We start from the raw sequence: 13881 nt of genomic DNA on the forward strand, positions 1-13881 counted from the left end.
TGTACAAGCAACCAGAGAAGGCAGATGCACAGACAATAGAACATTTTTTGAACTCACTTGATCTCCCCTCAATTGGGCCAGAGCAAAATGATAGACTAACTAGAAATATCCACTGAAGAAATGAATAAAGCAATATCCCAACTAAAAGTAAACAAGTCTCCAGGCACTGATGGCTTCCCTTCAGAATGGTTCAAGACCTTCAGAGAAAAACTAACACCTCTGAGGACCCCTTCGAGAAAAAAATCCCGTTAATGGGATTGGTTGGACAACAACCAGTGAGATAGCACGGCGCGAAATTCAAAACACAAAAATCTCAAAATTAAAATTCAAGTATTATACGGCATTTTAAAGATAATCTTCTCGTTAATCCAACCACATTGTCCGATTTCAAAAAGGCTTTACGGTGAAAGCAAAACATTAGATTATTTTATGATAGCACCTTAGCAAAAAAAAAAAATGCCATTTTCCAAGCACGGATAGCTGTCACAAAACCAGATATACAGCTAAAATTAAGCACTAACCTTTGACAATCTTCATCAGATGACACTCCTAGGACATCATGTTAGACAATACATGCATTTTCTGTTCGATCAAGTTCATATTTATATCCAAAAACCCCATTTTACATTGGCACGTGATGTTCAGAAAATGTTTTCTCCCCATAACACCCGGTGAATGGGCACATCAATTTACAGAAATACTCATTAACATTGACAAAATTTATAACAATTATTTAAAGAATTATAGATAATCTACTCCTTTATGCAACCGCTTTGTCAGATTTCAAAATAACTTTACGGAGAAAGCACATTGTTCAATATTCTGTGTACAGAACTTAGCCTTCAATGCTAAGCTATACAGTTAGCCTACAACCACGGCGTCGACAAATCTCTAAAATATGTTCGAAATATTTTCTTACCTTTGCTGATCTTCGGCGGAATGCACTCGGAAGGACTCCCACAAGAAATGTTAATTTGTTCTGCAAAGTCCATCATTTATGTCCAAATACCTCAGTTTTGTTGGCCCATCCAGAACACTTTACAATGCCATGAGGCGTGGGCGCAAATCCATAGACGAAAAGTTCAAAAGTTCCATTACCGTTTGTAGAAACATGTCAAACGATGTTTACAATCAATCTTTAGGGTATTTTTTTACGTAAAATTGTGATAATTTTCCAACCGGACAATAGGTATTCATCCCAGAAGAAAAATAACGAACAGCGAACTCACGTGCATGCGCGTCACGAGACACCTGTCCTCAGACTGGCCACTGATTGACTGAGCCACAATTTTCTGCCCGGTAACAGGAGACGGATGAAACCAGTTTCTAAAGATTGTTGACAGCCAATGGAAGCCTTAGGAGGTGCAACGTAAACCCTATGTCACTTTAGTTTCTCAAGGGATTCAAAAGAAGAACTACATTTCTCATTTCACCCACTTCCTGGTTAAATTTTTCTCATGTTTTTGCCTGCCATATGAGTTCTGTTATACTCACAGACACCATTCAAACAGTTTTAGAAACTTCAGAGTTTTTTCTATCTAAATCTACTAATAATATGCATATTATATTTTCTGGGCCAGAGTAGTAACCTGTTTAAATTGGGTACGTTTTTCATCCGGCCGTGAAAATACTGCCCCCTAGCCCTAAGAGGTTTTAAGGCCTGTTTTAACTGGACTGTCATGGAGAGAGGCCATCATATCTGTAATCCCAAAAGAGGGTAAAGATAAGAAGGAATGCAGTTCATATAGACCTATCACAATTCTTAACACGGATTATGAACTATATGCATCAATAATAGCCAAAGGAATGGAGAACATAATCCCAGAATTGATTGACGGAGATCAAACTGGTTTCATACAAAATAGGCAGACACAGGACAATATAAGGAGAATGTCATGGACCACATTACTCAGAATAAGACAAGTGCAATATTAATCAGTCTAGATGCAGAAAAAGCATTTGATTCAGTGGGATGGGATTATCTATTCCAAGTTATGGAAAGATTTGGTTTCAACAAAGCGATACAGTGCATCAAAACACTGTATTCATGTCTGACCGCTAGAATAAAGATAAATGGACATTTGTCACGAACGATAAAATTAGAGCGAGGGGCAAGACAAGGCTGTAATCTTTCACCCACGCGCTTCTCCTTGTACCCCGAACCATTAGCACGGGCAATAAGATAGGACCCAACCTTAGAGGGAATAACAATAAGAGGCAGTGAACATAAGATATGCATGTATGCTGATGACGTTCTGTTATTCCTTAAAGACCCAGGCTCAAGTGTGCCTAGATTGGATGTTTTACAAACATTTGGAACATATTCAGGGTATGTGCTTAACGTACACAAGACCCAAGCCCTAGTATATAATTATACCCCACAGGAAGAGCTGAAGAGTAGGTATAACTTCCACTGGATCTCTTCATCCATTAGATATCTTGGAGTATATATACCAAAAGATACACCCAAACTTTATAGCATGAATTACGATCACATCAACAAGAAAATAAATGATGACCTAGACAGGTGGAATTCACTTCCCTTAGATCTTAGTAGTAGAATTGAAACAATCAAAATGAACATCCTGCCGAGGTTGCTGTATTTGTTCCAATCACTGCCCATAGAAATCCCGCCTAAACAGTTTAGGGAATGGGATAAACGGATAAAAAGGTTTATTTGAAACAGTAAGAGATCAAAAATTAGATATTCAACATTACAATTACCAAAAAACTGTGGGGGTATGGCCTTACCAAACCTAAAAGAGCATTATGTGTCAGTGCAATTCAGAATACGAATCCAAATGGAAAGACATTGAGACTACTTTGACAGAGATACCCATACAGTCAGTTTTGGGAAATAAGGACATGGTAATAGAAATATACAGTAGACAAAATCAGTGGATTAATTTCTCTCTGAAGACATGGATTAGGGTAGTTAAGCAAAATAATTTAGACAGAGATCAAACTGCTGAGTTGGCCCGCATACGACCCCAGCTTCATCCCTGCAACTCAGGACAGCAGATTTAAACAATGGACGCAGAAAGGCATCACATCATTCAGTACAATTATAAGGAATGGGGACCTAGATAACTTCCAGGACCTAAGTAAACAACATGGCTTGGATAAACAAGATTTTTACAGATACCTACAAGTTCGACACTATTTCTTAAGGGACATAAAAGTGACTGACCCTCGAGCACCTCCAAAATTAAACCAAGTATTCACTAACGCATACTACAACTTGGGGAGTAACAAAAAAACAATCTCAAATCTCTACTTGGGTATTCAACCCTCAAAGAAACATTCTACAAACTATATTAAAAATAAATGGGAGGAACTTAACATTGTAATAACTGATGAAACATGGTTGAACATATTAGAGACTCAACAAAGCGCCACCAACTCAAGGTCACGGAGAGAATTCTGTTGGAAGAATGTTGTACGTTTCTTCATAACACCTAAACTGAAATCAAAACAGACTGGCTCCCTATATTCATGTTGGAGAGAATGCGGCCTATCGAGGGTGGATCACTCTCATATCTTTTGGACTTGCCCCCCAATCGAAACCTACTGGGGAGAAATAAGATCCAACATTGGAAAAATAATGGGATTTGACATAGAACAAACATTCATTTCTTTGTACTTGGGTGAAATACCTGATCACTTAAACAACAGAGAAAAGTACCTCTTGAAAGTCCTACTGGCAGCCAGTAAAAAGGCTGTCACCAGGAAATGGCTACAAAAAGACCCTCCCACAGTGGCACAATGGATAGACATTGTAAAGAAATACACCACATGGAGCGTATGACCTTTGCTTTAAGAACACAAGAGGAGAGAGGTCAGGAATACTGGGGAAAATGGTTTTGTACTTGGAAAAGGTCTAATTCAAAGATGTCAATGTAACTAATATGATGAAAGTATGACGTGCACTATAACTGCCAGATCTTATTTTTGTTCTTTTATTTTACTTTATTTCTCCTGTCTTTGTGTTCCTACAATAATAACAAAGTATACAAAAAAACTTGGCATTTGTGGAATTTTTCCCATTCTTCTCTGCAGATCCTCTCAACCTCTGTCAGGTTAAATGTGCAGCGTCGTTTCACAGCTATTTTCAGGTCTCTCCAGAGATGTTCGAGCTCCGGGCTCTGGCTGGCCACTCAAAGTGGGTCAGAAGTTTACATACACTAAGTTGACTGTGCCTTTAAACAGCTTGGAAAATTCCAGAAAATTATGTCATGGCTTTAGAAGCTTCTGATAGGCTAATTGACATCCTCTGAGTCAATTGTAGGTGAACCTGTGGATGTATTTCAAGGCCTACCTTCAAACCCAGTGCCTCTTTGCTTGACATCATAGGAAAATCAAAAGACATCAGCAAAGACCTCAGAAAAAAATTGTAGACCTCCACAAGTCTGGTTCATCCTTGGGAGCAATTTCCAAATGCCTGAAGGTACCACGTTCAACTGTACAAACAATAGTACACAAGTATAAACACCATGGGACCATGCAGCCGTCATACCGATCAGGAAGGAGACGCGTTTTGTCTCCTAGAGATGAACGTACTTTGGTGCAAAAAGTGCAAATCAATCCCAGAACAACAGCAAAGGACCTTGTGAAGACGCTGGAGGAAACAGGTACAAAAGTATATATAGCCACAGTAAAACGAGTCCTATATCGACATAACCTGAAAGGCCGCACAGCAAGGAAGAAGCCACCGCTCCAAAACCGCCATAAAAACGACGGTTTGCAACTGCAAATGGGGACATAGATCGTACTTTTTGGAGAAATGTCCTCTGGTCTGATGAAACAAAAATAGAACTGTTTGGCCATAATGACCATCGTTACGTTTGGAGGAAAAAGGGGGAAGCTTGCAGCTGAAGAACACCACCAAATTTGTGGGCAGAACTGAAAAAGTGTGTGTGAACAAGGAGGCCTACAAACCTGACTCAGTTACACCAGCTCTGTCAGGAGGAATGGGCCAAAATTCACCCAACATATCGTGGGAAGCTTGTGGAAGGCTACCCGAAACGTTTGACCCAAATTAAACAATTTAAAGGCAATGCTACCAAATACTAATTGAGTGTATGTAAACTTCTGACCCACTGGGAATGTGATGAAAGAAATAAAAGCTGAAATAAATAATTCTCTCAACTATTATTTTGACATTTCACATTCTTAAAATAAAGTGGGGATCCTAACTGACCTAAGACAGGGTTTTTTACTAGGATTAAATGTCAGGAATTGTGAAGAACTGAGTTTAAATGTATTTGGCTAAGGTGTATGTAAACTTCTGACTTCAACAGTACACCATAGACATACAACATTTACACACACATCACACACACATCCTGAACAAACACAAGCATGCAGGAGAGATACAAAAACATTCTACAGATGAGTGACCGAATCAGTGGATTCGGGAGGAAATAATTCTTATTGGAGAGAAAGTCTTTCAAATGCGATCCATTCCCCCTTCCCTCGGCTGTGCATGTTTCTAACAGAAAACAGCATCACCTCCAACGCTTGGAAGAGCACTTTGGGACCTACTTCCCAATCCATTTGACTGTGATACAGGCTCAGTTGACATGCCGGTAAGTGAAATCGAACAGCTGATCGAGCTCTCATGTGACCGAATGCATTCACGGGTTGCTACGGAGGAGTTTTTGTTCCTGACTCAAAGGGAATAAATACCCTGCCGTCTCCCTCAGAGGATTAATGCCACGTTCAAAACAACTGAGAACTTGGACATTTTCGACTTCCGACTTCAGTGTGTTCAAGACAACTGAGAACTCCAAGTGGGAAAAATCTTTTTGAACGGTCATTCCAACTTGGAATTCCAACTCGGGAACTCGGGCCTCTTTCTAGAGCTCTGACATTCCGACCTAAAGATCACTGACGTCATGATTTGACCTCGTATTTTTCCGATTTCCCAGTTGTCTTGAAAGCACCACCATCGTGCTCTCGTCTGCATTAAAACCAAATATCGATCCAGGTTGGATGTGACAGCAGAGATGTGGTGCGCACTGTCGATCTCGCCCTCTGACTTTGAGAAGCTCCGACTCGACTCGCATCAAGCACATCCATCTCATTAGTGGTGGTGAGATAAGATACATACAATTTCCAATTGACTCTGTGCAGGCCAGTCAAGTTCTTCCACCGATCTCAACAAACCATTTCTGTATGGACCTTGCTTTGTGCACGGGGGCATTGTCATCCTGAAACAGGAAAGAGACTTCCCCAAACTGTTGCCACAAAGTTGGAACCACAGAATCATCTAGAATGTCATTGTATGCTGTAGCGTTAAGATTTCCCTTCACTGGAACTAAGGGGCCTATCCCAAACCATGAAAAACAGCCCCAGACCCTTATTCCTCCTCCACCAAACTATGGAATCGGGCAGGTAGCGTATCCTGGCATCAGCCAAACCCAGATTCGTCTGTCTCACTGACAGATGGTGAACCGTGATTCATCACTCCACAGAACGCATTTCCACTGCTCCAGAGTCCAATGGCGGCAAGATTAACACCACTCCAGCCAACGCTTGGCATTGCGCATGGAGATCTTAGGCTTGTGTGCTGCTGCTCGGCCATGGAAACCCATTTCATGAAGCTCCCAACGAACAGTTATTGCCCTGATGTTGCTTCCAGAGACTGTTTGGAACTTGGTAGTGAGTGTTGCAACCAAGGACAGACGATTTTTATGCACTACGCGCTTCAGCACTCGGCAGTCCCGGTCTGTGAGCTTGTTTAGCCTACAACTTTGCAGCTGAGCCGTTTTGTTGCTCCTGGACATTTCCACTTCACAATAGCAACACTTACAGTTGACCGGAGCAGCTCTAGCAGGGCAGACATTTGACAAACTGACATGTTGGGAAGGTGGCATTCTATGACGGTGCCACATTGAAAGTCACTGAGCTCTACTGCCAATGTTTGTCTATGGAGTGCCTATGGAGTGCCTGTGTGCTCTATTTTATACACCTGTCAGCAACGGGTGTGGCTAAAATAGCCAAATCCACTTGTTTGAAGGGTGGTCCACATACTTTTGTATATAGGCGGTGATATTGATTCCCAGAACCAGTAATTCAAATGCATTAGTAAAGCAGGTCTAGCTAAGTGACCTGGTGATGCATTTGGTCGTGGAGCAGATCCTGGATCACACCTATTTACACCACCATTCCAAAGAATGCCATTACCAAACACACCAAGACACAGAAGTAGAGTAATTGAAGTTAAGCAGTCAGACAGGGAGGTCATCTGAGTTTGAGCCCTTGTGTGAGTGTGTTTTTATTTAACTAGGTAAGTCAGTTAAGAACAAATTATTATTTACAAAGACGGCCTATCCCGGCCAAACACAGAAGACACTGGGCCAATTGTGCACCACCCTATGGGACTCCCGATCACAGCCAGATGTGATTCAGCCTGGATTTGAACCGGGGACTGAAGTGATGCTTACTTGCAATGAGATGCAGTGCCTTAGACCGCTGCGCCACTCGGGAGTGTTTAGAGTACACAATTGTGTGAATCATGTTTTGAATATTGCAGCCTGTTTTTCAGCATACATTGAAAAAAAATTGCAGCATCCAGGGATGTAATGGTAGAAGGAAATCACTGAGTATGCCAATAGAATAGGCATTTTGAGAGGGAATCTCTTGGTATGTCTGTCGGTGTGTATATCATGTATAGGAGCCTTTCACACACATATCTGTGTGTCTGAGTGTGTGCTTTCTTTACAGACAGATTGTGTTTTAGAGTGTGTTTTCTTTACAGACATATTGTGTTTTAGAGTGTGTTTTAGTGTGTGCTTTCTTTACAGACCTATTGTGTTTTAGAGTGTGCTTTCTTTACAGACATATTGTGTTTTAGAGTGTGCTTTCTTTACAGACATATTGTGTTTTAGAGTGTGCTTTCTTTACAGACAGAGTGTGTTTTAGTGTGTTTTCTTTACAGACAGAGTGTGTTTTAGAGTGTGCTTTCTTTACAGACAGAGTGTGTTTTCTTTACAGAGTGTATTTTAGTGTGTGTTTTCTTTACAGACAGAGTGTGTTTTAGTGTGTTTTCTTTACAGACAGAGTGTGTTTTAGTGTGTTTTCTTTACAGACAGTGTGTTTTAGTGTGTGTTTTCTTTACATAAACTGGATGTTGGAATGGATTTCAGACAATAAGCCTGGTTGCCTGGCCTCCTAGCCTCCTATTGCTGCCTGACCTCCTATGTATGTCTTCATCAGAACAAGAAATCAATACAACTCATGACTTAAGATGTGTCGAATATCCAATGGAACCAATTTACTACTAGACATACGCATTCATACACATTCTTAGGGTTGTAAAGGAAGGGTATATTACTGGAAATTTTCAAAACTACAATCATTTTTAAGGGAAAATCTTTCAGGGATTTTATGTAATTCATCACAAGACATCTAGTGGCCCTTTTGAGTACTTCCAATTATCACAGGTGTCTATAATAATCTGGCCCTCTGTGTGGCCTTATCACACGTAAAATAATAGAATAAGATTATTTTAAAATAAAAAATATGATGAAAATATATATATATTTTGTTTTACAAACTTTTATTTATTTTACTACTTCAATATGCATTTGTTGTCAAAGTTTTGGCGTCAAACTGGTGGCAGTTGTGTAAAAGATCAATAGTTGGAAGAGTTGCAGAGTTAATTAAAAAGAATGGCATTGTAGATGCTTTTTACATTTATTTAGCTATTTTCTCTTGAACCATGTGGTCTATCAACTAGAAACTCATGGACAATATGGATCCAGATAAAATAAATGAATATTACTGAAGATTCCGGTAACTTTGATAAATTACTAAAAGCTTTGCAACCCGACACATTCCATAAAAATAATACAGAATGCATTCTTCAACCTGATACATTCCTTAAAAAATAATACAGAATACATTCTTCAACCTGATACATTCCCTAAAAAATAATACAGAATGTATTCTTCAACCTGATACATTCCCTAAAAAATAATACAGAATACATTCTTCAACCTGATACATTCCCTAAAAAATAATACAGAATGCATTCTTCAACCTGATACATTCCCTAAAAAATAATACAGAATACATTCTTCAACCTGATACATTCCCTAAAAAATAATACAGAATACATTCTTCAACCTGATACATTCCCTAAAAAATAATATAGAATACATTCTTCAACCTGATACATTCCCTAAAAAATAATACAGAATGTATTCTTCAACCTGATACATTCCCTAAAAAATAATACAGAATACATTCTTCAACCTGATACATTCCCTAAAAAATAATACAGAATGTATTCTTCAACCTGATACATTCCCTAAAAAATAATACAGAATGTATTCTTCAACCTGATACATTCCCTAAAAAATAATACAGAATGTATTCTTCAACCTGATACATTCCATAAAAATAATACAGGATGTATTCTTCAACCTGATACATTCCCTAAAAAATAATACAGAATACATTCTTCAACCTGATACATTCCTTAAAAAATAATACAGAATGTATTCTTCAGCATGAAGAGGTGAAAGGGATGTGTTCAGTTTGTCTTTTCAGTTACAAGCAAGGTTAGAATGTTTCATGTAGCGCATGTTTTTATGGGTCAACAGTGTCCAGTGAATACAAAGTATTCAGTGAATACAAATATCTGACATGGTACAGGTGTCTTCTTTCTTTTAAACCCATAACCGTGTGTGTGAGGTGTATACTTTTGTTCCAGAGTAGATTTAGCCCACTGCAGTAAAAGGTTTTAAAATAATAACTGTGTGGTAACCCTGCTGTGTGGTAACCCTGCTGTGTGGTAACCCTGCTGTGTGGTAACCCTGCTGTATGGTAACCCTGCTGTGTGGTAACCCTGCTGTGTGGTAACCCTGCTGTGTGGTAACCCTGCTGTGTGGTAACCCTGCTGTGTGGTAACTCTGCTGTGTGGTAACCCTGCTGTGTGGTAACCCTGCTGTGTGGTAACCCTGCTGTAGGGTAACCCTGCTGTGTGGTAACCCTGCTGTGTGGTAACCCTGCTAACCCTGCTGTAGGGTAACCCTGCTGTGTGGTAACCCTGCTGTGTGGTAACCCTGCTGTGTGGTAACCCTGCTGTATGGTAACCCTGCTGTGTGGTAACCCTGCTGTGTGGTAACCCTGCTGTATGGTAACCCTGCTGTGTGGTAACCCTGCTGTGTGTGCCTCTGTGTTTCTTTCAGGTGACACAGGTCCCTATAGAGTCATGTGATCAGTACGGGACTTGTGGAGAGTGCCTGAGCTCCGGTGACCCCCACTGTGGCTGGTGTGTCCTACACAACATGTGAGTATTCACTACACAACACACTTTCACCTCTGAACCCTCATCTCTATGTCCACTGCTCAGTGTACACGTCTATCTGGCTGTTCATTGGCTGACTCAAAGCCCACTGTGACCCTCAGTAACCTTTGCTCCCAGTGACACAGTTAGCTAAACATTCTAACACATATTATGATCAGAGGTGCTTAGCACCTCGCCATCATTTGCTCTAGCGTGTTAGTGGCATTAGCCTACAACCCAAAGCAGTTGATGTGATGATTTATGACAGTCTGTAAACAAACAATGAATGAAAGGCTACAGAGGCTAACATGTGTGTATGTGGTGCTTTAAAGTAACTGATGCCTTTCAGCTATAGAACAGGTTCACAGCCAGGTGTCTGTCTCGTGTCTGTTTGTGTCTGGTGTTGAGTGGCAGTTGGTCTGCTGTGATACAACTGAGGTCACAGCTCTGGGAACTCTGCTTCACCAACCTATAGAGGAGTCACCACCACACTATGAGGTCACAGCTCTGGGAACTCTGCTTCACCAACCTATAGAGGAGTCACCACCACACTCTGAGGTCACAGCTCTGGGAACTCTGCTTCACCAACATATAGAGGAGTCACCACCACACTCTGAGGTCACAGCTCTGTGAACTCTGCTTCACCAACCTATAGAGGAGTCACCACCACACTCTGAGGTCACAGCTCTGGGAACTCTGCTTCACCAACCTATAGAGGAGTCACCACCACACTCTGAGGTCACAGCTCTGGGAACTCTGCTTCACCAACATATAGAGGAGTCACCACCACACTCTGAGGTCACAGCTCTGTGAACTCTGCTTCACCCACCTATAGAGGAGTCACTACCGCACTCTGAGATCACAGCTCTGGGAACTCTGCTTCACCAACCTATAGAGGAGTCACTACCGTGCTCTGAGCCATAGAAGCCAAGAGGGACATCTGCTGGTGATTGCTGTTACTGCAAGACCATTTATAACTCAAGACAGCACCGACTCAGAGAGAGAGAGAGAGAGAGACAGCGAGAGAAAGAGAGAGTAAGACAGAGAGGAGAGAGAGAGGAGAGAGAGACAGACAGATAGAGAGACAGAGAGAGGGAGACAGAGAGAGGAAGTCAGAGAGAGGGAGAGACTGAGTGATAGTGAAAAGCAGCGCTGGTATTTTTCCCGATACATGTCAGACTTAGTGATGAAAGCGAATAAATGGAGTTGAAGTGGCTGTGGTTAGATGGATTGAGTGGAGGAGTGGTGTTCTCTCTCTCTATTCTTTCTATCCTGTATTTGATGCATAGCCCTTCTAATCACAGACCACACTGTGAAGAAGAAGCTATAGCTGAATGTGTGTGTCAGAGCCGCTAGCTGCAATCATCATTATCGTAATGGCAGCCCCTGCAAAGTGCACTTAAAGTCATTTACATCACTCCAATGCTGGGACAGGATAAATAATTGCCTGGCGACAAGGTAATTCAGCATTTGCTCTCCTCCTTGCAGGGATGCAGGCAGGGTGTTCTGGGGCGACAGTAACACCCTCTATTATTTTGGGTTAGCATGCCTTCACTGAGATCAATTAGCAGGCCATTAGAATGAACCTCAGTGGGTTCAGTGGACTGGGATTGTAATCCCACTCATTCCTCTATAGACTGGGGACTGCTGATAATCCTGCTCACTCTGTGTTGTGTAACTCTTTACCCTGATGATGCTGAGATGATGCTGAGAGGGAGATGGTGGATTTTAGCATTGTGACTGAGAGGGCAGCTGGGCAGGACTCAGAAGCAGTTGTTTTTGTGGTGTTATGGTGTGTGTGCGTACTGCATCTGGGGTGAAGAGGTCAGTACCCTTCGATACCCTGCTCTACCCTGCTCCCTGCCCTGCTCCCTGCCTTGCTCCCTGCCTTGCCCTGCCCTACTCTGCCCTGCTCCCTGCCCTACTCTGCCCTGCTCCCTGCTCTGTCCCCTACCCTGCTCTACCCTGCTCCCTGCCCTGCTCTACCCTGCTCCCTGCCCTACTCTGCCCTGCTCCCTGCCCTGCCCTTCTCTGCCCTGCTCCCTGCCCTGCTCCCTGCCCTGGCCTGCCCTACTCTGCTCCCCCCTACCCTGCTCCCAACCCTGCTCCCTACCCTGCTCCCTGCCCTGCTCCCTGCCCTGCCCTGCCCTACTCTGCCCTGCTCCCTGCCCTACTCTGCCCCCTGCCCTACTCTGCCGTGCTCACGGCCCTGCCCTGCTCCCTGCCCTACTCTGCCCTGATCGCTGCCCTGCCTTGTGAAAAGCTGTCGCTGGAGCTAATCCCAGTCTGTCTTTGACCCAGCGCTATAGGGGTATCGAGCCCCTGTCAGCTCCGCTTTATCTACTAGACATAGACACAGTGAAGTGAAATGCTGAGTTAGTAATGCAGTGCTCAGTGAGAGAGGTCGTTGTTTAGTCTGATAATGCATCTTATAGGGTCTGTTGACCAGAAGAGGCTGTTGATTCAGAGTGGAGGCTCTTGTTGAAACCTGCTGTAGATGAATGCATCTGTTTCCCCCCTTTCTGCATCATCCACCCTCCACCTCCTTCAACTAAACAGCATCTGAGTACTATGGCTTCATCCTCCACAGCTGTGACTGCCTGGCCACCATGGACACTTTCTTCCCCAAATCAATGTTGACTTAATGAAATTAGCCCTCCTTCTTCTCTCCAATGTTTGCTCCTTTTCCCCTGAAGGCGTATGTATGTCTGTGCCACCATGGAGCTCGGCTCAGCTAGGGTAGAGATGTACTGGCTCTTGTTAAGATGCTCGCTCTCTCTCTCATCCTCACTCTCTCATCTTCACTGTCTCGCTCTCTATCTCTCTCTCTCTCTCTCTCTCTCTCTCTCTCTCTCTCATCCTCACTCTCTCATCCTCACTCTCTCATCTTCACTGTCTCGCTCTCTATCTCTCTCTCTCTCTCTCTCTCTCTCTCTCTCTCTCTCTCTCTCTCTCTCTCTCTCTCTCTCTCTCTCTCTCTCTCTCTCTCATCCTCACTCTCTCATCCTCACTGTCTCGCTCTCTATCTCTCTCTCACTCTGAGGGTGGCCTCTCTCTCTCTCCTCTCTGTAATCAGCTCTCCCAGACACTCAATTAGTTGGCTTGCCACACATAAACCACTGATCGCTTTGACCAACCATCTCTCTCTATCTCTCTCTCTGTCTCTTCTTTTCTTCTCTTCCAAACACACAGTTTTTTCCTCTAGTCTTTATACTATATGTTTTGCCACCATTGAAGCTCTGCATGTTAAGGTGGGTAATTAGGAACATGGCAGCACATTAGGCAGCTCTGGTGATGAGGACAGACTAGAGAGGCAGGCAGGGCTGGCCAGGAGAGGAGTGGAGAGGAGTATCTTCTTTCACTTCTTTCTTTCTTCTGTCCTCCCTTCTTTCTTCCACACTGGCCCGAGACTCCACACACAATCCTTTCATTGCCAGCAGCTGTTACAGACAGTATGGACCCATTGAAAGCTTCAAGAATGGGGTGAAAAAAGTGAAAAAATTAGAGAGAGAGAGAGAGAGAGAGAGAGCATTTGATGTCATATTCTCAGGTCCACAAAGTGAGCAGTGTTTTGATTGTAGTTC

General features: G+C 42.6%; 1 protein-coding gene across 1 annotated transcript in view; it reads left to right on the top strand.

Annotated features, from left to right (window-relative positions):
- plxna2 (plexin A2) overlaps nucleotides 1-13881 on the top strand; it is a 455628-nt gene that overhangs the window by 298162 nt on the left and 143585 nt on the right. Inside the window, 1 exon segment of the mRNA XM_082962164.1 lies at nucleotides 10200-10300. Coding sequence (XP_082818290.1) covers nucleotides 10200-10300 — 101 coding nt within the window.

The sequence above is a fragment of the Salmo salar genome, chromosome 15 (genome assembly GCF_965601325.2).
Source record: "Salmo salar chromosome 15, fSalSal1, whole genome shotgun sequence".
NCBI lineage: Eukaryota > Metazoa > Chordata > Actinopteri > Salmoniformes > Salmonidae > Salmo > Salmo salar.